The following is a 24,401-nucleotide window of genomic DNA, read 5'->3' on the forward strand; positions in this document are numbered from 1 at the left end:
GGCTGGGGGGCGGTGTCTTCGGCGGAAGCTTCTTGGTAGCAGGTGCCGGCTGTGGGGCCGGACAGGCGGCCCTTTCACTCTTTCCAGGCGGGGGGAATCCTCCCCAGCCCACCTCCTTCACTCCGATGCCTGCTTTTGGAGAGTGGGGTTGATCCCTAAAGTGACCCCTCACCGAGCGGGTAAGGAGACATGAAGACTCCCACTGCTCCCACCCGGTGGGGGGGTGGGGCTACTGAGGCTACGGTGGGCAGGAAGGAGGGCTGGGAGGAAGGACCCAGTATCCTGTTTTAGGCTTAAGCAGCAGCAACAACAACAACAAAAGATGAACAATATCTAGGGATTTGTTGTTTTCTCAAAAGCCCTTCAAGTCTTTGGCCCTTCCAGTGACTTTTCTTAATTGCAAAGGGAGGGGTTGGGTAATGTTGCGTGTGCCTGCAGTGAGACCACGCCCGGGTTCAGGAGGGACGGGTAGCGACCTAGGTTCCCTCTTACCTGGGGCACGTGGGCACGTTACTTCACGTCCCTGAGCCTCCATGTCCTTACCTGGAACGTGGGCTGAGGGCTAGGTATGCTTCCGGCCCCTGGCCTGGCACACCTCAGGGTTCCAAGTGGAGGACACTATTTTGTGCAAGTGCCATGTGACAGTTGGGCCTGACCAGGTGCTGGGCTGGGAGGCACATCTTCCCACCGCCGAGTGGAGCTTGCAGTGCGAGATTTAACCCTACCCCAGGCCAGCTTTGAGGTCCCCTCCACGTGGACCTCAAAAGCCTTGAAAGGGGGGCGGTCCCTAGTCTAGAGTCTGAAGAGGCTGTGTGCCCACAGCAAGGACAGCCCTGGCCCAACACATGGGTGTCAGGGGTTGGATGTGAAGGCGCCCAGCAGGGCAGGAGGGCTCACCTTCCCTCCCCTCTGCCACCTCCCAGCCGGAAATGGGAGCTTTCCTCACCACAGGAGCTTTCTCTTGAAACCTCGCCTCCCGCCCTCCCCCCGCCCCCCTCTCGCAGCCTCACCTCCCGGAAATGGGCAGAGATCTGGCAGAGTTTGAGAAATTGACTTGTTCACCGACCTGCCAGGTGGGAAAAAGGAGTACTGTTAAAGAGAACAGACTGAAGTTAAAGCGGCAAAGATAGATTTTAAAAAGCAAAACAAGCCCAGCCAGCGTGGCTCAGTGGTTGAGCATCAACCTATGAACCAGGAGGTCACGGTTCAATTCCTAGTCAGGGCACATGCTGGGGTTGCGGGCTGGATCCCCAGTGTGGGGTGTGCAGGAGGCAGCCAATCAATGATTCTCTCTCCTCATTGATGTTTCTCTCTCTCTCTCTCTCCCCCCCCCTTCTCTCTGAAATCAATAAAAAAAAATTTAAAAGAAAACGAAACAAAAAACTATTGCAATAGAGGAAGAGAGAGTATAGAACTGGGCCTGATTCCCAACACAACCAGTAACAAGTGGGGATTTACAGCTGAGGAGCAAAGGGGTAGGGCATTGGTGGATGGGGTGGATGGCAAATGACTAAGAGGAGACATCAAGCCTGGGGGGGGGGGGGGGGGGCGGGAATTCTGGCTGAAGGCAGGCCAAGGCGATCAGATATCACCTGTGGGGCAGTGGGGTTCTAGAGGTTGACCAGATATTAAGAGTGAGGAATTCTCATTAAACTGACTTAGCAGGTTTCTTGCTAAAACTGCACCCTACAGAAAGTACAGGCATGGACGCTGCTGGGGAGAGGGCTCAGGGGCGCCATAATAAAGGCTGATCAAGCAAAGAATCCTTGCAGTCCCCCTCTTGTTCTAGGGAAGAGCCTTTTTTTTTTTCTCTGAACAACCTAAGTCCATTTCTCACTTGGTTGCCTTTATTCCTTTAGATCCAGCTGGACCATCTGTTGAGACTTGGTGACAGTGGATGATTGCTTACTACACGACCCACAAGACATTTAACGGGAGGGATACTTGGAAGATAAACGGAAAGACGAAGATTAAAGGCTGAATCGGCTTGTGTGCCCCAACCTTGTAGACCTTCGTGGAGAGACTGGGAGACGTCCATGACCCGTGGCCCTTCCTCAGCGGTGACGCACCATTTCTCCGGTCACCTCTGGAACAATCCTGGTTACGGCCGAGATGCCAGGTAGGTTTCAGGGGACGGAGGTGCAGCAGTTGCTTCCGATCACTGTGCAAGCGCCCCCTTCTGCAGCCAGGGTCCCATGAAGGGCGATGCCATGATGGAGAATATCGAGCTCGGTTTCGCGTAGTTGGGGAGTCCCCAGTTCACGGCCAGTGGTTAACCAGGGACAAGGTGGATTGCAAGGTCAATTGCTTAAGCAGTGAAGGTGGTTGTCCCCCCTTATCTGTGATTTCACTTTCCGTGGTTTCAGTTACCTGCGGCCAATCATGGTCTGAAAATATTAAATGGAAAATTCCAGGAATAAACAATGCACACGGGCCCTGGCCAGTTTTGCTCAGTGGTTAGAATGTTGGCCTGTGGACCGAGGGTCAAGGGCTCGGTTGCAGGTTCCCCAGCCCCAGCAGGGGCATGTGGGGGAGGCAGCCAATCCATGTGTCTTTCTCACATGGATGTTTCCCCACCCCTCTCTCCCCCTCTTCCCTCCCTTCCACTCTCACTAGAAATTGTTAACGTAAAAAAAAAACACCATTAAAACCTGTAAAGAAATTTGTGAGTTTATTTGAGCCAAACTGTCGACATATGCCGGGAAGCAGAATCTCAACGAATTGAGAGAATGCTCCGGAGAATGGCGGGTTACATTTGTATTTATACATTGCAATCAAAGGAGGGACATAGGTGGGTTACATGAAATTCATTGGTGATAGATTAAGGAGGTGGGATAAAGCAAAGCGGTGGGAAACCCTTGGGATTGGATAAAAGGTAAAATGATGGACACATAACATACTTAGGTGAATGCAGGAACAATTAACATGATAATGAAGGAATTTGTGGCATCTGTCCTGGCGCCCACCACATTTGGTTGTGCCCCAGGGGCTCCAGAAAAAGGGAAGTTACAAGTTACCCAGACATTTCAAGGGTCTGTTATTATAGATGCAAAAAGACAGATAGGCTCAGTTAAGGTAAAGGTTGACCTTGTCAGTGAAGACACCGGCCTAGGATGTAACTGCCCACCATAACAGCGTTTAGTTAAAGTTTGATTTCAGACCATCCTTTGTGGTTCCTTTAGGCCTCTGAGTTTGCAAGACTGCTATGCAGGCCTCCCCTGAGCTTGTCAGGTCAGCATGTGGCCCCTTTCATCCACAAAATCTATGGAAAAAATATCCTTGGGTGAGGATTAAAAAAATCCACAATGCATATATTTTAAATTGCCATCATTCTGAGTATCGTGATAAAAATCTCGTGCGGTCCTGCTCTGTCTTGCTTGGGATGTGAATCATGCATGGGGCATGGTCCCAAGGCTTGGGAACCACTTAGATTTCTTGGGTGGTGGTGGGGGTAGAGGCTGCTAATTTAGCATATTTATCAGCCCATCTATTTCCTCAGGCCTCATCTGAATTTTTTGTGCTATGTCCCTCAAGTTTCTTTTTATTTTAAAGATTTTAAATTGATTTTTAGAGAGAGAGAGGAAACGAGAGGGAGAGAGAGAAAAAAAACCCACACACACAACATAGACGTGAGAGCAAAACAGCTATTGGCTGCCTTTTGCACGAGATTGAGCCTGAAACCTGGCATGTGCCCTGACTGGGAATCAGACTGGCAACCTTTTGGTGCATGGGACAATGCCCAACCAACTGAGCTACACTGGCCAGGGCTGTCCCTGAGTTTTAACTGCAGCGATCTTCTGGGGTAATAACAATGCCTCTAGAAATTCTGCTGTTTGGAGTCCATTTTTTACTGGGGTACCAGCTGCTGTCACGAATCCTCCGTGTTTCTGTAACATACCCAAGTCAGGTGCCAGCCCAAAGGCACAGCGGATATCAGTGTGAATGTTAATCTTCCCTCTGCTCCTATGCCAGCCCGAGTAAGAGTCATGAATTCGGTAACGTGGGCTGATTTGGCATTTGGCGGGGCTCGGTATTCTAGAAGTTTATGTTGGGCTGCGATGGCATATCCAGCCTGGAGGGCCCCAGCCTCCTTCCGGAGGTGAGCGTCATGGACGTGAAGAGGAAGGTCAGCTTGGGAGAGGGGGTTTTCTGGTAAAGCTAGCCTAGGACAGAATAATGACCTGGTGTGACTAATACAGTTGTGGGGCGTCCCATCTATGGGCAAAGGAGGCAGGGTTAAGACAATGACAGTGATGTATGGTGATGGGAGAGGGAGAAAGGAGTAAGATTTCATAGGAGGTAAGTTGAGACGCAGAAAAGTGCTGTATATTTTATTAAGCGAAGGAGTCTGCAAAGCCTAAGGAATGTGTATGTCGAGCGGGTGACCTAATACTACATCAGAGGTAGCTTAGACAAGTGAGGTGGTTGCAGCCATGGCTCGCAGGGGGATATGCCTTGGCCTCTGGGTCAAAGGCCAAACTAGAAGATCCCAGAGATCTTTGGTGTCCACTATGTTTCAGGGGTAACATTCCAAGGGCGTGACCCTCCTGCTTCGTGCACGAGCAAAAGGCAGGGAGTAATTGAGAAGTCCAAGGATGGGAGGTGAAAGAAGAGAGCCCTTGCCCGGCCAGCGTGGCTCAGAGGTCGAGCATCGACCTATGAACCTGGAGGTCACAGTTTCATTCCCGGTCGGAGTACATGCCCAAGTGGTGGGCCCGATCCCCAGTGTGGGGCGTGCAGGAGGCAGCTGATGGATGATTCTCTCTCATCATGGATGTTTCTATCTCTCTATCCCTCTCCCTTCCTCTCTGGAATGAATAAAAAATATATTAAAAAAAAAAAAAAAGGAAAGAAGAAAGCCCTTAAGGTTCTTGGAAGCATCGTTGGATAGGGGGTCCCAGACTCCTGGGTCTGGGGATGCTTCCCTAGTCATGGCATAGAGGAGTGAGGCCATCGTGGAGAAATTAGGCATCCACATCGTACCCCACAAGACCTAAAACACTTTTCAGTTGTCATTTTCTGGGAGAAGAAAATGTTGAATTGTAGAGGCTCTGTCTGTGGAGACGGGCTACCTGCAGCTGAAATATCATGACCCAGATACAGAGAGAACAGTTGGATATTGTCTCCAGCCACCTTGTGGCCCTTTCACACTACTGGCTTATGAAGGTGTTCAGTGTCCAGAGGAATTGTCACAACCGTCAGAACAGAGAAGGAGGCCATCTACATATTGGCTTAAAGTGGAGTCTCCTGGGAATTTCAAGTCCCTCCAATTGGCAATTAGGGTGTGCAAGAAGGAAGTAGGAGGAGCCTCAGTCAGTCCTTGGGGCATAACAGTCCACGTATATTGGTGGTTTTCCCAGGTGAAGGCAAACAAGTATTGGGATGCCTTACAAAGGGGGTCCTAAACCAGACGGAACACGAATCAAGGACTGCGAAACGCTGGGTATTGGAAGGAACACCCGACAGGATAGTGTTGGGATTGGGCACCAAGGCAAACCTGGGTTTGACGACTTTATTGATAGATCGCAGATATTGGACTAACCCATACCCTTGCCTATTTGGTTTTTTGGCAGCCAAAAGGGGAGTATTGCATAGACTAGAAGTGGGGACCAGTTTGTTTTGCCTAACAAACATTGGGTTGTTGGGCAGAGTCCCTCAAGTCCTTCTGGCTTTGAATGACGTTAGGAAATCATGGGGAGAGGCAAGCAGACTGGAGGCAAAGGTCTAGGTCACACTGTCTGATGGTGGTTATGATCCAGATCCGAGTAACGGCACTAAGCACTGTTAAAGAGAACCAGAGTTGACAGAAGGTAAAGTGGTAAAGATGGATTTTACTCAAAAAACTATTGCAGAAAAAATAGAGAGAGAGAGAGAAACCATTGCAAAAGGGAGAGACTCCAGTATAGAATGGGGTTCAATTCCAAATACAACCAGAACAAGTGGGGATTTATCAACAAGGAGCAAATTGGGTGTGTGTGGGGGGCATTGATGAATGGGAACTCACCCAGAGGAGAGAGGAGAGGTCAGGTCCAGAAGGATTCTGGCTGAAGGCAGGCCATCAGGGTGATCAGATCACGGGGGGGGGGGGGGGGGGGGGGGGCGGGGAGTTGGATCAGGTAACCAAGGGTGGGGGTTTCTTGCTAATTGGATTCAGCGGGATTCTAGATAAAACTGGATTCTAGAAGGAAGCACAGGCCTGGGCCTTGTTGGGTGGAGGGATCAGGGGGGCCAGGCTGAAGTTTGGTCAGACGAAGAATCGGCAGCACCAACACTGGGACATTACCTGGTGTTTGACAGAGGTTCCTTGGGGGAAGGAAGTCCGGGTTTGGAGAAAAGGGGGGGCAATTTCACCCCTTTCCATGGGCAAACTTCTCTGTGGGGTCCCTCCCATGGGAAATGGATTTCTCAATTTTTTTTGCTCTGAAATTTCCTTTTGGGGAGTGTACAGTAACGTCAGAAATGAACAACAGAGTTGTCCCAGTTTAACTGCACGCCTTGCCGTCTTTCACACTATTTATTCCCAAGCAGCCATTTTTTTTTTTTTAAAGTTTGAATTTAGGGTGCTACCTAGTAAAGAGAGGTACCTGGGAGCCATGAGCTGAGAGGCCTATGGTAAACTATTGGGTCACTGTTTTTCTCTTGGTAGGAGCTTCCTCTCGTGTAAGTCCTCTCTGAAGGAGATGGCATCCCCGGGACCAGACCTTGAAGTTCCCAGTGATGGGTTCAGGCTCCTACAGGTAGGTCGGGGCCCAAGGTGAGTTTGTACATCATCCATCACAGGGGTCTGTGGCTCTCTGGGATCTGGCCAGCACCCAAAGCCTGAGGGGACAGGGGGACTGAGAGGTGTGAACCCCAGCCCTGCAGTCAGCCAGCTCTAAGCATTATCCACATGTTACCGTATCGTTTCATCTAGACCCTAGCCTCCCCCATCCCTTTTCCGTGGAGTCTTCTGAATTTAAGCCCAGACACAGCATTTCACAGCACACGCTCCTTCCGAGACCCTGGTGGTATGAGGGGTTGTCCGAACAGCTCTGGGTTAGACACCGGGTTCTCGGGGTTCCTGCCCCACACTGATTTACGGCTCCATCGGGTTCAATCGTGAGCAAGTCGTTGTCCCTCCGTGGGGTTGTCCCCCCATTTGTAAAGGGAAGCTTCTGGCTCAGGGAGTGGCCAGAAGGCCCCTTGTTTGGTAAAGCAAAGGCACTGTGGATGGGAACCGGGGCCCCACCCCCACCCCGGCCGCCCCACCCTGCACCCCCCACAGGCCTCTCAGGCTCCTGGTGCCACAAGACAAAGAATAAACAAACAAGACGAGGCCATTTCCCTCTCCCTGGGAAGCAGAGCTCGGGTGGTCTGCTCTGTGGCGCTGTGTGGGGAGCCCAGAGTGCCAGGTGGAAGCGGGCCAACCCGGCGAGGGATGGTCCTTCCCCTGCCCCACGGGGAACATCTGAGGACACCGAGGCCAGATGTGTTGATGTTGCACCCTCCCTGGTGTGATAACATCCCCATCTCGAGCTGGTCGTCACTCCACGCCAGCCTGCCTGGGGCGGGCAGCCTGCCTGGGGCGGACCGGCCGCTCGGGTCCTGCCCGAGTCTCCCGAGCATCGGAGCATCAGACACATCGCCTGTTAAGGAAGCGCCCCAGCGGCTTCTGCACTGTCAGCGCGCACTCCAGGTCTGGGCGCCCGCCCAGCCCCTGCCGCCCCGCCCGGCCTCCGCCCCTCCCCCACCGAATCTCCTACTTCCTTCCTCTGTCACCACCTTCCATTCTCCATTGACGAGCCGGTTATTGATCTTGGTCCGTTTCTCAAAGTTGCCCCACGCTCATTCCATCCATACCCCTTGCTTCCCCCCTCCCCTCCCCCCCCTTCCCCCGCACCACGGTCCAGTCCTCCCAGTTTGTGGATGGAGGGGCTCCATCGCACCCAGCCCCTCCCAGGAAGAGCAGGCACCCCAGACGGAGGCTGGGGTCCCTGGTGAGGAAAGCCAGGTGGTCTGTGCCTGCCTGTGGGAGGCTGGCTTCCATCCTGAACCGGCAGCCTGCAGGAAATTGGGTGGCTGAGCCGCACAGAGCTGGGGAGGGGGCTTCTCCTCATGCACCCTGACTGTGCGCCCCCCGCCCCCCATTGTGAGCACCCAGAGGCCCGGATGAGCCTGATTCACCGAGCTGCCCAGGTCAGGGCCTGGCACAGAGCAGGCGTCAGTAACTGCTGACTGCACAGCCGGATTGCCGTGTTCCTTCCGTGCCAGGAAAGGCGCTTGGCTGCCGCTTCTCCGTCTCCAGCGTGACCTCAAAAGCCAGAACGGACTGGCCAGTCAGAGTTGACTCAGCAGATCAATGTGGTGGGGCTGGGGAACAAGGCACCGAACGGGACTTCGGGGACCTTCGGCGCAGCGACTGGGAAGCACAGGTGCAGGAGGCCTGGCCCCCGTTCCCTCAGTTCTGACCTGGGCAGGATGGAGGTGAGGGCAGAGGCAGGGCCTACCTCTGATTTCTCACGTGATCTCAGGCTGGTCATGGAACCTGCTCTTCTATATAATGGAATAATCATTCCTCCCAGTTCATCTTTCAGGGGGCTTACTGGGAGGAACGGACGAGATCCCAGAAAGGGCTTTGGAATTATTTTAGTATCTAAATGTCTGTTCTTACACCAATGACGAGTGGGAGTGGTGACCTCCAGCCTCATGCCAGGCCCCGGGCTCGGTGTGGCATGTGTGACCTCACTGGTGTGCAGGCCTGGCAGGCTGGGTGACCCCACCCCAACATTAACATCTCTCGTGGCCACGTTAGAAGTCGTAACAGACTTCCAGGGTCCCCCCAAACTGTGAAGCACCTGAAGAAGGGGGAGGGGTGGGTGGAGAAGAATAATCTTTTCACATAGTTAGAAGCAACCCAAAATAAAAAAAACTGTAATTTTTATTTGTGGAAGATAATTTAACACTGTAACATAAAAATATCTCTTTATCCATCGCTGGAAATCCAGGTGGCCACCCGAGGACCAGCCCTTTGCTCTGTGAGGGCTGGGAGAATAAAACCTCCCGTGCAGCCCCAGGCCCTCTGTCCGTGTCCCCGCAGGGGGCCTGCAGGTCGCTGGAGGCCAGAGAGCGAGCCCTGGGTGGGGAAGGCGCCTCTGCCTCTTTGGGAAAGCTGATGGGAAACCAGAGGTCACAGCAGAGCGTTGGAGGCCTGGCTGAAAGCCACCAGCGAGGCCAAAATGAAACATCTGCTGGAGTCTCCCCAGGCACCTGGCTGGGGCGAGTGGGAGGAAGGAATGGAGAAAACTGATGCTGAACCTCAAATTAGCACCCTGTGCCTTGGCCCTGACATGGCCATTGCTGGCGTAGGAGGGGCTGAGGCTAGCAATAAAGGGACGAGCTTCAACGAGGGAGAGTGACAGACCCGCTGAAGGACCCTCTGTCCTGGTTTGAGCAGGGATGAGCCAGGACACATGGTTTTGAAAAGGCTGGTCTGAAGCCAAGGGCCTTGCAATGCAAACAGCTGAGGGAGCCGTGGGTGTGTGTGTGTGTGTGTGTAAGTGGGGGTGGGGGGAGGGGCTATTTGTTGGCGGGACTACAGTGGGGATTCCGGCTGAGTATGGGTGGGCTCACCGGGTGACCCCATTTTTATTTATATTTTTGCATAAGAACTACAGATCTAGAACTAGGGAGCCCGGTCTGCCCTCTACTGGTGGTTTTTGGGAACGACCACAGCACAGCAGGTACTTGCAACCCAAAAGGGCCAGGAGAGGACCAGGCCCCGGGACCACCAGGCCCCGGGACCACCAGGCCTCCCAGGCCGGTTCGCACAGGCTCCTCCACCTCTGCCTGGCTTGCGGTGGGACCTGGGACGAGGAGGGCCTCTGGCGCTCACTTCAAAGGCATCGAGAAGAACTTGTTCCCCGACTTGCAGCGGACCTGCGCGGCGTGCACGCGCAGCAGCATCTCGGAGTCTTCAAACTCGTCCACGATTTCCTACAGCCGGGAGCCAGGAGAGGACAGCCACTTTAGGGGACTCAGGGGACCGGAGGGCGCTGCGAACAAACAGCTTACTGAGATCCTTCAGAGGTGGCGATGAAGGGAGACCCCGGGCCACACAGACCCCGGGTCCTAGCAGCTCCACCATCTTGTGAGGTCGGCCCTACCATCCCAACTCGGCAGAGGAGGGAGTGGCTACTCAGAGCCCTGCAGTACGGAACCCAATAAAACCAGGATGGGCACCCGGGTCTGCTGGGGCCCCCCCCCCCCCGCAAGCTCTTTGCCACCTCCAGCAGGATCGGGCCAAGAGCAGGGGTGGCTGCTTGGTGCAGGCCCCTGGCTCTATCTAGCATGCAGGTTTTGTTTGGCCTGCAAAATGTTTTTGAAAAACATACAAATTGGTTGCCAACATTAGGAACTAGGGAGGTGATACATAAAAATCTGGATTTCTGGCTTCTCTGGAAAAAACAGGAGTGGCAGCAGCACGAGGCCACATTCCTGCTCGGCAACACTCCCACCGTCTCCCTGACCCGAGGGGGCGTGTGGGCAGCTCTACGGACCGATGGGAGAGTGAAATATTTCACCTCATCACAATATGAGAAAGGCCATGAAGGTGGGTGTTCCTTACACCCAGCTCGTTTCACTCATTTCCAACCCCTGCCAGGCCCCTGGGGGCATCCCAGCCTTTGACCTGCTGGCAAGGGGCTAGGGCTTCAGGGAAGGCCCGCAGCGTGCTCTCGGATTCATGTTCTGGGGCAGCGCCGCTCAGGTTTTATCGAGCACACAGATCCCGAGGGAGCTTGTTAAAACGCGGTTCTGATGCTCAGGTCTGGGCTGGGGCCTCGGAGTCTGCAGTGCTAGCAGGCTCCCGGGTGACGCTGCAGCTTCAGGAGCCAGGTAAGGCGGCGGGGTCTCCTGCCACACCAGTGATTTCCCGGGGATTCAGGGTTGCACACCTAACCTCCTGGGCCAATCAGCACCTCCCACTTCCCGACACCCCTCACTCCGGAGTTCAGCACCTTCCGGGCTCCTGCTCTGGGAACTCACCTGCAGCTCCCTCAGGCACTGGCCTTCCAGCTGGAGACGCGCATCACCCACGCACCAGGCCAGGCTGATGTGGAAGGAAGGGTCCTGCAGGGGAAGGGCAGAGAGGCGGGCGGTCACCAGGTGCCAAGGCCAGCCCGGGGATCACAGCAGATCCGTGACAGAGCTGTCATGGCATCCCCGCTGGATCCCTGGACTGCTCCACGGGAGAGACCCTCAGTGCTGATCCGAGTTGGTCCCCAGCACCCTCTACAGGTAAACAAAATAGCCCTGGACCGAACTGTGTTCCCCCGGGTTCCTATGCTGAAGCCCTACCCTCCAATAGGATGGTCCTTGGAGGTGGGGTCTTTGGGAGATAATTAGGCCATGAGGGTGGGGCCTTCATGATGGGATAAGTGCCCTATAAGAAGAGACAGCTGAGAGCTTGCTTCCCCTCTCCACCATGTGAGGACACAGTGAGAAGACGACTGTCTACAAACAAGGAAAAGAGGCCTCACCTAACAATGACCATGCGGACACCTTGCTCTTGGACGTCTAGGCTCCACAATTGGGAGAAAATAAATTTCGGTGTTTAAGTCGCCCAGTGCACGGTATTTTGTCCTGGCAGCCCGAGCTGAGACAGTTCTGTTCGCATAGACTTTCCTTTACCTATGGGGTGAGTCATTGAATCTGGGACGCGGGAGAGAACCCAGGCTCTGAGCCTGTTTCCTGATCTAAAACGCTTTGACAGATGGCACACTTTTTAAGATGAAATGAACAAAAATCAAAGTGTCTAAAACTATGAAGAGACAATCATTGTCTCCATTCAAGTTCACACTTATCTACCTCAGGATGATTGGAAAAGAAGATATTAAGCAAAACCAGCGGCCCTTTAAAGCCCTGATACTCAGCTTGGAGTTTGAGAATCCCTGGAGACCATGGGGGGAGGTGCAGGAAGGTATATGAAGCTATACCCTTTGGGGTGTCAATACTGAGGAAAACTGCCTCTTACAAAAATTCTATATAATAATAGAGGAATATGCAAATTAGCTGGATGCTGTAACGTCACGATAGAACAGCAGGGACCTGAAGCTGCATGGTGGCTGGCCGGGGCTAGGGACCTCAGGCCGTGTCTCCCGCTCTGCAGGGCTTGACAGGGGACTTCAGGTTGCGCCCCCCACCTGGCAGGGCTTGATGGGGGAACTCATGCTGTGCCCCGAATCCGGCGGGGCTTGACAGGGGTGGGGCCGGCCAGGTCTGGGTCTCACCCAATGGGGGTGGGGCCAGGCGGGCGTGGGTCTCCTGCGTTTTTGAAGCGTGTGTGGGTGCTGGGTGTGGACTTGACTCTAGGTCCCACGGCGCGCCCCAGACTCTGATAGGAGGGAGAGTTTCATATACATTTTACTAATTTTCTTTCATCTCTGACACTTCTATTATAGAGAAAGGGCAAAGAGCAATATTAAAATATTTCCTCTAATTAATTCCCTTTTAATGTGTACAAATTTTGTGCACCAGGCCACTAGTATAAAAATAAAAATAAAAACAATATGGAGTAGAAGGCATAACTCTTGTGCATATTTAAGATGCATACAAGAGAATTCTAAGGAATGTCGGCCTTCGGATGGGCTGCGTCTGACCACATCTCAGACCCCACAGCTTCCAGGGGTGCGTGTCCTCTGAAGGCTGGCGCTGGGGACACCTGGCGTGGGACAGTTCTGGGGGGCTCTTCAGTTTGCCTCTAACCGAGGCTGGTTTTACGCGAGTAGAAGAAGAAGGGGCCACAGGAGAAGGAAAGGCCCGTGGGTTACCTTGTAGAACGTGGTGAGGTCAAATTCCTCCATGACTCTGTCTACCTCTGAAACCAGGTCCAGGAACTGGGCATGGCCGGAGGTGACCTCCAGCCCAACAAAGGTCCTGGGTGGGAGACAGAAGTGGAGAAAGACCACAGGGGCGTGAGGCACAGCCACCGAGAACAGGAGCATCTGTGAGGCGGTGGAGGACGTGACAGACGGATGGCCAAGCAGGCTGGACCATGAGTGCTTGCTCCCCGTCTCCTGTTCATCCTCCCTCCTCTGTCTGGAAACCTTCCTCCCCTCGGTCTAACCACACGCCTCCCTTCCTCCCCAGGGTCTGGTAACGCTGACAGGAGTGCTTTCATCGGCCACTGCCAAGACTGCAGACCCCAAAGCCCCTGGACTCGTCTCTCCAGCACCACTTCGGAGTCGGCCCTTTCTCGAGGACTTGGCTCCGTGGCACCGGCTACCCTCCCATCAGCACCCAGACACGTCCTCTTTCATTTTTTAATCCTCACCCGAGGATATTTCCCCGCTGAATTTTAGAGAGAGTGGAAGGGAGGGGGAGAGACAGAGAGAAACATCGATGTGAGAGAGACACATCAACTGGTTGCCTCCCACATGCACTCCAACTGGACTGGGGGCGGGATCAGACAAGGTACGTGCCCTTGACCGGGAATCAAACCCAAGACCCTCCTGTGCACAGGCCGATGCTCTGACCACTGAGTAACGCCGGCCAAAGCCATCAAAAACTCGTGAGCCTCACAAGTGTCCAGTGATGAACGTATCAAGGACAGGCTGTGTGACGTGGAAACCGGTCACAGAGCTGGAGATAGGAGCTAAGCGTTAAATTGGGGGCAGAGCTGGGCAGGAACTCGGGTTTTCTTCTAGCCGCAGTACACCAGGATGTTTTCTCTACCTCTGCCCCTCCCCCCCACATCCCTCTATTGTTTCTCTTAATGAAAGAAAGGCTCCAATTTGGGACCAATCGCCTTTGTAGTCATAGAGTCGGTTAAAACACAAGCAAATGGAAAACTGCGACAGACCAGGCCAGAAGCAAAGCACCCCGCCCCAATCTTTATTCTAAAGAACCTTCTGGAAATGACGGGGTCTAGGGGGAAGACCCACCTGGTTTTCTCTTCATTGGTATAAATCTTTACCCGGTCGGCTGTAAAGCAGAATCTGAAATTTAGAAGAAAAAACCACATTTCAGGAAGAATAAGGAACAAAAAAAAAATCAGAAAAAAAAATAGTTTATAGTAAAAAAAAATTAAAAAATAGCACTTTGAAAATATAGTGAACTCACGGTGCACTTAGTATTGCCCCCCTATCATACAGGCGGTAAATTGAACCCTAACATATTAGAGCTGGACAAGACCTTAAATAATCACCCAGTTCAAGGAACACACAGCTTCATCCAGAGGCCAGCAAGATTTCTACTTTAGGAATAGCCAGTCCTTCCATTAAACGGGTTGAGACTATCTCAACTTACCGACGGGAACCGAGAGAGTCTTATTCGTCAAGTAGGTTGTGACGGATCACGGAAGGGATAATTTGTTCCTTGTATATTTAAAAAAAAGACAATTCTGATCTCCCCTAAGCAATGACAAGAACAGTCCCTGTGTGCCAGGCACTATAATGATGCCCATTTCACAGACAAGAAAACTGGGGCGGTTGGATTTGGTGAGCCACACTTGGAACCTCAGTGTGCCTGATTCCAAAGTCCTTGCTCTCCTCGCGGATGCCTAGTGGATTGGGTATAAAATCGGGGCAGAAACTCCCTCCCACCACTCAGATCAGTTACACAGAGACCGTCCGCTGCTTCTAGAACCAGCACCGGAGGACCCAGGGATGATCTCGGGGCTCTGTCTGGCCTGCGCACTCACTCACTGTATGTCCAGTGGATGCCTACAGTGAGCAGAGCGCCTGGAAACAAGGGGGGAATTCCGAGAGAAGCCACGTTCCTGGGCTTATAGGAACTTGGGCTCCGAAGGGACATGGGAAGGACTGGGTATGAGGAGGAGTGAAATGAGCTCTAGGGTGTAAACAGCAGTGGGATGGATGATCCTTGGGATTTCCCCCTGAGGGACTCTGGGGGAAACACCAACTGGGAGAGCAGTGAAGGAACAGGACTCGGATCTGGCCAAGTCTAGGAGAAAAGGCATTTCTGGTAGGCCGATGTATGAAACAGTTAAGATTTTTTAAAAGTCCTAGAATGGCAGATACAACGAGAAGTGGGGTCCAGGTCCGATCCTTCGCCAAGTGCCATGATAAGGGCACCCCGGATCTCATGTCACTCTCCCAAGTCCCCCCTGAGCAGCTACCACCACGCCCATGAATGACCTGCACACAGATGAGGACTTGAAGGCTCCAGAGCAGGGGTCCTCAAACTTTTTAAACAGCGGGCCAGTTCACTGTCCCTCAGACCGTTGGAGGGCCAGACTATAGTTTAAAAAAAACTATGAACAAATTCCTATGCACACTGCACGTATCTTATTTTGAAGTAAAAAAACAAAACGGCAAAAACACCCGCCTGTGGCCCGCGGGCCGCAGTTTGAGGACGCCTGCTCCAGAGCTTACGTGGCGGGCCGAGCTCACACAGGATGAGGTGCAGACGTTTGGCCTGCTTGCTGGGGTGATACACCCCACACCTACATGGCCCTGGTAGCTCAGGACAGGAAGAGGAGCCTTGGAGGGGCGGGAGGGGAGAGGCAGGGGGGCGCTACGCACTCACCTCTGGTGGGAGGCCACGCGCCCTTTCAGAGCCTGCACGAAGGGTAGGATCCAGTGGTGCCGCAGAACCACACTCTGGGACAGGCTGAGGTGGAAGGCCTCCATCCTCACCAGCCGGGGCACGTGGGTCTGGGCGTGGGGCAGCAACGCGTCAAGCAGGTCCGGGAACTCCTCCCCGGCTTCATCTGGAGGGCACAGTGCAGAGGGTGGGCCATTCTCTTAGCCAGCGGGGTGGGTGGGGGGGGAGCAGGGGGGCGTGGGCACGACTGAGTGAAGGAGCCCAGAAGGCAAAGGCCTTTTTCACTCTGGGTTTTAGGAGAAAATTACCTCAACAGCAGCCTGTGTCTATGTACTTTAATAATATCTTAGCCTGGCCGGTGTGGCTCGGTGGTTGAGCGACGACCTATGAACCAGGGGGGTGGCATGGGGGAGGGACGTGTTTGTCATGGTTCGATTCCCAGGTCAGGGCACATGTATGGGCTGTGGGCTCGATCCCCAGTAGGGGGCGTGCAGGAGGCAGCCGAATAATGATTCTCATCATTGATGTTTCTATCTCTCCCTCTCCCTTCCTCTCTGAAATCAATTAAAAATATGTATATATATTTAAAAAATCTAAAAAAAACCCAAATACAAGAGGCACCTATGGGCCTCAGCCACTTGCCTTTCACACATTACTCACATGGAACGTAGACATGGGTGGCCCAGTTGCCCCGTTCGTGGGGAAAGGAGCGCACCCGGCCCCCATGCTTTGCGCTGTCGTCTTCAGGGCCCTCTTCGGTGCCTGGGAACATGTGCAGCACGCTGTCCGGTACGGGCAACCTCTGGCTGGGAAGGGGGCTCTGGGCACTGCAAGAGGAAAAAAAGGAAATGAGCACTCGTGTCCTCCGAGCATTCTCTACCTCCGTACAGGGGGGCTGTGCGCCCATTTCCACCAGGTGCTGTAAGCCACTGCAAAGCTCCTTCCCTCCCCAGGATTGTCTCATTGGGGTCTCCCCACCACTCAGAGTCAGACCTCAGCAGGGAGCATGGTTCTCCTGGGAAACAACTGAGCAGGCAGCAATGTGTGGCTCAGATGGCACCTTCCTTAAAGGGGCAGACTGAGCTGGGGCAGCACTTCCTAGCTCTGTAGTCTTGGCCAGCCGTGTGCCCTCTGTGGGCCTCAGTTTCCTCATCTGTAAAGTATACTTGGACCTGATGGCGCCATTGGAGCGACTGCTGGGAAAGCACTCAGCTGCCCCAGGCCTGCCACCTCAGAGCCCAGGCTCCGCCAAGAAAGAGGCTTCGCTGGTTCTGCTCCCTGCTGAGTCCCCAGTCCCCAGCCTGGCGCAGAGCGGTGCTCAATGAATCTTTGTTGAATGAATGAAAAAAACTCTCCATGCTTTAGCTATTATTATTATGCAACTGTGTAAAATGAGGAAACACACCTAGGGCGGTGCAGTGATGGGTGCCAGGAGATGGTCAGCCAGTGGCAGAGGCTGACCCGAACCCAGGCTTCTTGCCTCTTAACCTGGGTCTAACCTGTGTGTGTGTGGGGGGGCATTCTGGGGCCTTGTCCAGGGGTGTCTCCTGGAATCTCCATTCCTCCCCCACCTCTCGCCCCCTCCATGCCCCTTCTCCTTCCCTGCCCAGTCGCTTCTCACTGGGATCTCCCACCCTCCCTTCGGGGGCTCACGTGAACCCGCAACCCCCCAGAAAGACTTCGCTTCTCACCGAGGGCGGCATCCAGCCCCCGGCCTGGCCTGACGCCCGGCCTCGGCCTCGGCCTCATCCTCATCCTCAGAGCCGCTGCTGCTGTAGCCCACCAGGGGAGCCGCGCTCATGGGGCCTTCGGGGCGACAACAGGGTGGCCGGCTCACTGCACTTAGCACCCGGAATTCCGCGATGCCGGAAGTACCCCCTGGGGGCGGGACCTGAAGGGGCGGGGCCTGCGTTAGCACCGCCTCGGGGCGGGGCCTGGAGGGCGGGGCCAGCACCGCCCAGCACCCTCCCTCTCCACCCAGACCGCACTGCCTGCCTCTCGTTGCTGGTGCAGGGTAGTCCGGCCCCTCCGGGTGCCCTCAGCCTCCGTGTGCCCATTTCACAGGTCGTGCGGGAGCTCTGTCTGCAGCCTCCGGGACCAGACGTCCCAGCTCCCGACAGTCCCTAAGTCAGCGGGCCGCGCTCTAGACCCAGCGGAGATCCTGCCCTCGTCGCCCCGGCCGGATCCGAGTCTCGAGCCCCCAGCTCAGGCCGGCCCCTCCCTTAAGAACCGGCTGAGCCGTCAGGCGGGTCACTTGCAGAGGACCCGGGGTCTAGGGGCCCTCCTCTCAGGTGCAGGGGTCGGGCCGGGGCCAGAACCCCCTCCCCTACGGCTGAGCGGGGTGCTCGGCAGCGGCGGACCCTCCCGAGTCAGCTGAGGCGTGACGGCCGGGCGCCTGCAAAGCCGCCCTGCGCGCCCGGCGGTCCGACCCTGCGCGGCCGGGCCTCGGGGTCCCCGGCAGGGGGCGGCCTCGCTCCGCGCGGCCCGCTCCTCCCGCAGCCGCCACCGCCCGGGCCGCCGCTCCTCCTCCGGCCCCGCCTCCCTGGCCCCGCGCGCCCGCCCGTCCTCCGGTCTCTGCAAGGCCATCGGTCCGTCCGCTAGTCCTCCCGGCGCTCCTCCGCTCCGAACCGCTATCCCGGCCGCATTCATCGCTTCCTCGGTTCCGATCGCCGATAGCGCGTCCGCCGCTCCCGGGCCGGTGCCGCCGCTACGCGAGGCCGGGGATTGGCAGCGCGCGTAGGCCGCGCCTCGGCCGATCGAGCCGGAATAAAGGGGCGGCCGAGAACAGCGGGTCTCCTCTCGCCCCGCGCCCGACTCCGCGGGTGGCCTGGAGCAGGTGAGCGGCGGGGCGCCCGCGGCCGAGTCTGGGGGCCACTCCCGCGCCCGCCGCACCCCTTCCCCAGCCGTCCCGACCGCCCGCCCCCCCCCTCCCCGCAACCATCCAGCCCGACCCGGCGGCCTCCGAGCTGGGCGGCCAGGCCGGCCTTGCGGCGCAGCTGCTTCCTGGGCCGGGCCTGCGCCCCCAGGCCTTCCTGGGGCCCATTCGCCCGCGGGGCCAGCGCCCGGGCTGCAGCGGCCTGGCCGTGCCCTGCGAAGGCTGACAGGCGCTGCGGAGCTGAGCGGGCGGGCAGTGCTGGCGGGGAGGTGATGGGCTTTCATTCGCCCTCCCCGGGAGGAGGAAGGGCTGGGGTGGGGCGCAGGGGTGGGCCTCCCCTTGCTTCCCTACCCCACTCTCTCTGCAGGGCGATCAGGGAGGCCTCATGGCTGCACCTTCTTGGAGCGGGTGGGCAGTGGCATTGGGGGCTCTGGGCCAGGGACCTTATGTTTGGCAGCCATTCATGCAGGAAAAAACAGTTGTGTTGGCGCAGCCTAACCTACGCCGCCATTGGAGTAGCCCCGCTTCCCTCTCTTCTGGGGAGGCTTCGGCACCTGCTAGCTCGTGCAACCTGCTGCCTTCACCCAGAGCAACGGCTCCTTTCCTCCTCTTCCCAGAAGATGGAGGATGACAGCTTTTAGCCGGATTCTCATGTTTCTTTGGCAGAACAGTTAGAGGCCAGGCTGGCCTGTGAAGGGATCCGCTTCTCTTTCCCTCGGGAGAAAACTTTGAAACTTTTCAGTTTTAGAGGCAGAAGAGCTGGGAACCTGTAAGTGGGCTACATTTGATTCTAAAAGTTCCTCCCTCTCGCTGTCATTACCTTATGCTGCCACAAAGCGGTGAGTTAGAGATTTGCCTGGACTGGGTGGTCTTTACCTTCTACTGATTACCCGGGAAGTTATATAGACTTGGAGCCAGGGAGCAGGATTGTCTCTGGAAAGGTGATGAGGAGAAACGCTCTGTGGTTAGCATGTTACTCCTCACAGTGCAGAGGCAAACGTGTAAATTGCTCATATCTTCCTGCAGGCCTCGGCACAGTCACATCAGAGGATTTAGCACTTTTTTCGATACTCCGTGGGATTCGCAGAAATTCTCCTGTAGATATTGAAGCTTGGTGGGTCTGTGGACCTATCATTTAATCCCATCATGCATTGGCTCAGGTCCCCGCAAGACCTGTGTGTGGAGAGAGAGCAGTCGCATGGTCAGGGTGGAGGGCCTGGGGGATAGTTGAAAGGGATGTGGGCCAGCCCCTCACAAGAGAAGGTTTTGAGATGGCCCTTTGTTCCATGGAGTTGTTTGAAATATTGACTGATTGAGGCTGTTGGCTGTGGGGCCCTCACACCTGGGAGGCCTGGCCTCTTTGAGCCAGCAGGCTGTTCTGAGCAGTGATGTCCTGAGTTGAAATTCAGGGCAGCAACGGGAGAGGAGCTGGCAGGCCTTAGGGAGGCCCCAAACGGAGCCTCTCTGCTTTTATCCATCTGATATACGGGCTTCCGAGTAAGAATTTATTTGCAAAAAAAAAAAAAAGTTATGCTGCTAAAATCATTGTTTTGGACATTGTGGCCCCAACTGGTCAGCTTTTCTTGGAGCCTGAGCAGAATTTGTGACTTCTTTGTGTGGTGGGCCCCGGACTCACCTGTGAGGGAGGCAGCTGGCGGAAGAAGGTTGGCAGTACTTCGGAGGCTGGGACTCCCTGGCCTCCGGGTGGGGCGGAGACAGCCATTGTCCCTTCTGCTGGAGGAGCTGAGCGGCCAACAGACTTCTTTGGTGGAGTGTGAAGGGAGCAGACCTCCCAGCCCCGAGCCTCCCCCTTCCCTGGTGTGGTTTATGTCACTGTGGCAAGTGCAGGAAAAACAGGGAGAGGGCCCAGTGGCGGGACCCTGCCTCAGTCTCACGATTTCTCTCTTTTCTACAGAACCCGGCATCCGGGAAGGCAGAGCCTCCCTGGCATTGTCGGCACCTGCCTCGAAGAGCCCCCGGTGCTGCAGGCAGAGCCTTGTAGTCTGTCCTGGTGAATGACTTGGGCCATCTGACCAGTCCCTGTTCTGTGCCTCGTCTGAGGTCCTTGTCCACCCCTGATCCCGGGCACCTTCTCTCTCTGGGTTGGGTCATCTTAATCGGGGAAACTGAAGCCATTACTGTCCAAGCCCTGCTTCATCTTCCCAAGCATGTCGGAGAGCTGGCAGCAGCCGCCGCAGACGCAGCCGCAGCAGCCGCAGCCCCCGCAGCCCCCGCAGCCTCAGCACCACGCAGAGCCGCCACCGGCCCTAGCGGAGCACTCGCTGCCCCCAGGCACGGCCGAGAACCCTCTGGGCTGTGCCGTCTATGGCATCCTCCTGCAGCCCGACCCGGGCCTGCAGCCCCCACAGCACGAGCCCCTGCAGGCGGCAGGGGAGCCAGGCCCCAAGTGTGGGGTGTGCGGGCACGACCTGGCACACCTGTCCAGCCCGCACGAGCACCAGTGCCTGGTGGGCCACGACCGCTCGTTCCAGTGCACGCAGTGTCTCAAGATCTTCCACCAGGCCACCGACCTGCTGGAGCACCAGTGCGTGCAGGTGGAGCAGAAGCCTTTTGTCTGTGGCGTCTGCAAGATGGGCTTCTCGCTGCTCACCTCGCTGGCTCAGCACCACAGCGCGCACAGCGGCACCGGCGGCCTCGTGAAATGTTCCATCTGCGAGAAGACCTACAAGCCGGCCGAGGCAGCCGAGCCGGCGGCCACTGCGGCCCCCTCGCTGCCCCCGCCGCCCCCGCCGCCCGCTGTCGTCCCTGCCGAACAGGTCGACAAGCCCTACAGCTGTCCCGTCTGCCAGAAGCCCTTCAAGCACCTGTCGGAGCTGTCGCGGCACGAGCGGATCCACACGGGCGAGAAGCCGTACAAGTGCACGCTGTGTGACAAGAGCTTCAGCCAGTCGTCCCACCTCGTGCACCACAAGCGCACGCACAGCTCCGAGCGGCCCTACAAGTGCGCCGTGTGTGAGAAGACCTTCAAGCACCGCTCGCACCTGGTGCGCCACATGTACGCGCACTCGGGCGAGCACCACCTGTTCCGCTGCAACGTGTGCGAGCTGCACTTCAAGGAGTCGTCGGAGCTGCTGCAGCACCCGTGCACGCCCAGCGGCGAGCGGCCCTTCCGCTGCGGCGAGTGCCAGAAGGCCTTCAAGCGGCCCTCGGACCTGCGGCAGCACGAGCGCACGCACAGCGCCGAGCGGCCCTTCAAGTGCGACCTGTGTCCCATGGGCTTCAAGCAGCAGTACGCGCTGATGCGGCACCGGCGCACGCACAAGACCGAGGAGCCCTTCAAGTGCGGCCTGTGCGAGAAGGGCTTCGGGCAGCCCAGCCACCTGCTCTACCACCAGCACGTGCACACCCTCGAGACCCTCTTCAAGTGCCCCGTGTGCCAGAAGGGCTTCGACCAGTCGGCCGAGCTGCTGCGGCACAAGTGCCTGCCGAGCGCCCCCGAGCGGCCCTTCAAGTGCTCGGTGTGCAACAAGGCCTACAAGCGGGCGTCGGCCCTGCAGAAGCACCAGCTGGCCCACTGCTCCCCGGCCGAGAAACCCCTGCGCTGCACCCTGTGCGAGCGCCGCTTCTTCTCGTCCTCGGAGTTCGTGCAGCACCGCTGCGACCCAGCCCGCGACAAGCCGCTCAAGTGTCCGGACTGTGAGAAGCGCTTCAAGTACGCGTCCGACCTGCAGCGGCACCGGCGCGTGCACACCGGCGAGAAGCCCTACAAGTGCCCCAGTTGCGACAAGGCCTTCAAGCAGCGCGAGCACCTCAACAAGCACCAGGGCGTGCACGCCCGCGAGCAGCAGTTCAAGTGCGTGTGGTGCGGGGAGCGCTTCCTGGATGTGGCTCTGCTGCAGGAGCACAGCGCGCAGCACAGCGCCGCTGCCGCCGCCGCCGAGGGCGCCTACCAGGTGGCCGCCTGCCTGCCCTGAGTCCCTGCCGTGGCCCCCTCCAGGCCAGGCCCAGCCTCCTGGTTCAGAGGCCCCTCCACCCACCTCCATGTTCAGAGGCACTGGGCATGAGGACAGGAGAGCACTGGGCAGGTGGAGAGGCCTGGCGCTGCTGGAACCTGCCTGGAGGTGGGGGAGCCAGATTGCCCTGGCTGGTCCCCATTCCACAAACCGCTTTCCCATGAGAGGATTCGTTTTCTTGGGAGCCATTGGCCTTCCTTGTCTTTGGGGGCCTGGAACCAGACTGGAAGTCAGGTGGCATCTCTCCACCCCAAGGAGGGGTTAGTGCCAGCCCAACCTTCCCAAACCTTGTAGCCTAATTAGAAACCAGATGGTTAGGAAAGAGGACAGCCATGGTAGGGCCTGGGCGAAGGGCTGGACTCCAGAGGTGGGCTGGGTGTAGGGCACCCTCCTTCAAGTTGCTGTTTGAGGGAGAAGGCCAGCCTCGTGATTAGTCTTGGGGACCAGGAGGGCACACCATGAACCGTAGGCCCCTCTGTCTGCCCCAGCCAGGCGTTTCTGACAGGTGAGATGGATAAGCGGGCTGCACACCTGTGGGCTGGGTCTGCCTGGAGAGCCAACGGCCTGGCCAGAGGGAGGAGGCTGAGAAGTTCTCCAGGGGGGGACACTCAGCCAGGGACAGTGCCCAGGACAGTGCCGTCCACAGGGAAAGGAGGAGAGGCAGGAGGTCTAATCCCGATACTTTAGAAGCGCCCCTCCCCGCTTTGCAGCCTGGTTCCGAGCTCTGCCGGGGAGTGTGCTCTCAGCCAGACAGAGCTGCCGACGCGACAGAGGGGGATTGTTAGGCCACCTGGTGCCCGGGCCACGCCCATGATCTTCCCAGTGGTTGTGGACAAGTGTCCTCCCCCTTGAATTGTGTGACCCGAAGTGTCAAGGGTGTGGCCTCAATCAGCTCCGGGCCCTGCCTCAGGGCCCAGACCAGGCCTGTGTACCCAGGGCGGGGCAGGTAAAAGGACTGTGGGCATGGCCAGCCCACGGGAACCCTCCCCCGTCAGGGACTGCAGCGATTTCGCATTGCCCAGATGCCCTGGACGACATCCAGCTACTTCCAAGGCCAGCGAGTTCTCCCTTGGGTTCTCCCTGTCTCTGGCTGCCCACATTGTGCGTGGAGCCGAGGTGTCGGCAGAGGGAGCAGGCGGGGAAGGGGTTAAGGAGATCAGTAGGTGGATGGAGTCCACTGATGTCACTGGACGCAGGGGCCCTCGGGAAGCCCAGAGGACCTTTATCATGGAAATGATTGTTTAGGCCCCAGCTCTGCCCCCGCCTCTTCCAGCCCCCTTCCCTGGTCATGGGTGTTAAAAGAAGACTTTAATCAATGCACCAAGGACCCAGAGGAGCAGGGAGCGCCACCTCGTCCCACTGTCCCCTTAACACGTCTGAAAAGCACATCCACCTCCTCCATCGGACCGGGTTCCCTTCCCGTGGGGCTGGGCCGACCCCCAGGAAGGGCCAGCCCCAAAAGACAGTCTCAATGCCTCAAAAGACATTGAACCCAGGCTGACAACCGTCCCGACTGCTACTTTTTTCTTTTCGTTTTGCTTTCTAAAAGCTATTGTTATACTCTTCATAGCATCGTATATTTTAATTTCCTGTCATTTTGAATCTTCTATAAAAATGTGAGAATTTGGATTTTTAAAAAGAACGTCTCCATTTTAGATAGCCCCTTTTGATGTTAATATATAGTGAGTCCAATGTATGCTTTAGAAGTAAAGACATTGACCATCACAGACCAAAGCGCTGCGTGTTCTGGTCGTTCTTCCCCGGGGGCATGATGGGACGTGGAGGGGGAGAGAGGTGCGCGGGCCGGGGTGGCAGGCTTGAGACGGGGACATAGGCTGGGTTCGGATCCTGAGTTTTGAACCTTGTGGTTGTGTGACTGGGCAAGTCACTGTGGAAACTCCCTCGCTGGGACTCATCTGTAGAATGGGGAGGTTAACCCTTCCCTTGCTTGGCTGTTGTGAGCATTAAATGGAGGCCCTGGTGGGGGAGCTGTGGAGATGCTGACAATA

The 24,401-nt window shown here is 56.5% G+C and overlaps 2 protein-coding genes and 1 long non-coding RNA gene across 5 annotated transcripts; 2 read left to right on the plus strand and 1 right to left on the minus strand.

Moving 5' to 3' along the window:
• Nucleotides 1-41: 41 nt before the first annotated feature.
• Nucleotides 42-13,901, plus strand: LOC307116198. Of its 2 annotated transcripts, XR_013815178.1 has the most exons (4): nucleotides 42-179; nucleotides 1,860-2,119; nucleotides 6,647-6,737; nucleotides 13,126-13,901. It is a non-coding gene; the product is annotated as an uncharacterized lncRNA (long non-coding RNA). The 2 variants fall into 2 exon arrangements; XR_013815179.1 differs by lacking the exon at nucleotides 13,126-13,901 and having other exon boundaries at nucleotides 6,647-7,844.
• USB1 (U6 snRNA biogenesis phosphodiesterase 1) lies at nucleotides 9,006-17,647 on the minus strand. Of its 2 annotated transcripts, XM_079799896.1 has the most exons (8): nucleotides 17,527-17,647; nucleotides 17,235-17,421; nucleotides 16,204-16,370; nucleotides 15,526-15,709; nucleotides 13,920-13,973; nucleotides 12,807-12,912; nucleotides 11,023-11,106; nucleotides 9,006-9,972 (listed from the first exon to the last, which is right to left on the minus strand). In XM_079799896.1, the coding sequence occupies exons 2-8, from the start codon at nucleotides 17,342-17,344 to the stop codon at nucleotides 9,868-9,870; spliced, it is 810 nt and encodes a 269-aa protein (XP_079656022.1). In that variant the 5' UTR covers nucleotides 17,345-17,421; nucleotides 17,527-17,647; the 3' UTR covers nucleotides 9,006-9,867. The 2 variants fall into 2 exon arrangements, with proteins under 2 accessions (XP_079656022.1, XP_079656023.1); XM_079799897.1 differs by lacking the exon at nucleotides 17,527-17,647 and having other exon boundaries at nucleotides 9,006-10,031; nucleotides 17,235-17,454.
• Nucleotides 17,648-18,243: 596 nt separating this feature from the next.
• On the plus strand, nucleotides 18,244-24,113 carry ZNF319 (zinc finger protein 319). Its single transcript, XM_079799895.1, has 2 exons — nucleotides 18,244-18,379; nucleotides 20,334-24,113. The coding sequence occupies exon 2, from the start codon at nucleotides 20,587-20,589 to the stop codon at nucleotides 22,351-22,353; it is 1,767 nt and encodes a 588-aa protein (XP_079656021.1). The 5' UTR covers nucleotides 18,244-18,379; nucleotides 20,334-20,586; the 3' UTR covers nucleotides 22,354-24,113.
• Nucleotides 24,114-24,401: the final 288 nt, after the last annotated feature.

The sequence above is a fragment of the Cnephaeus nilssonii genome (genome assembly GCF_951640355.1).
Source record: "Cnephaeus nilssonii genome assembly, chromosome: 20".
NCBI classification, from domain to species: Eukaryota; Metazoa; Chordata; class Mammalia; order Chiroptera; family Vespertilionidae; genus Cnephaeus; species Cnephaeus nilssonii.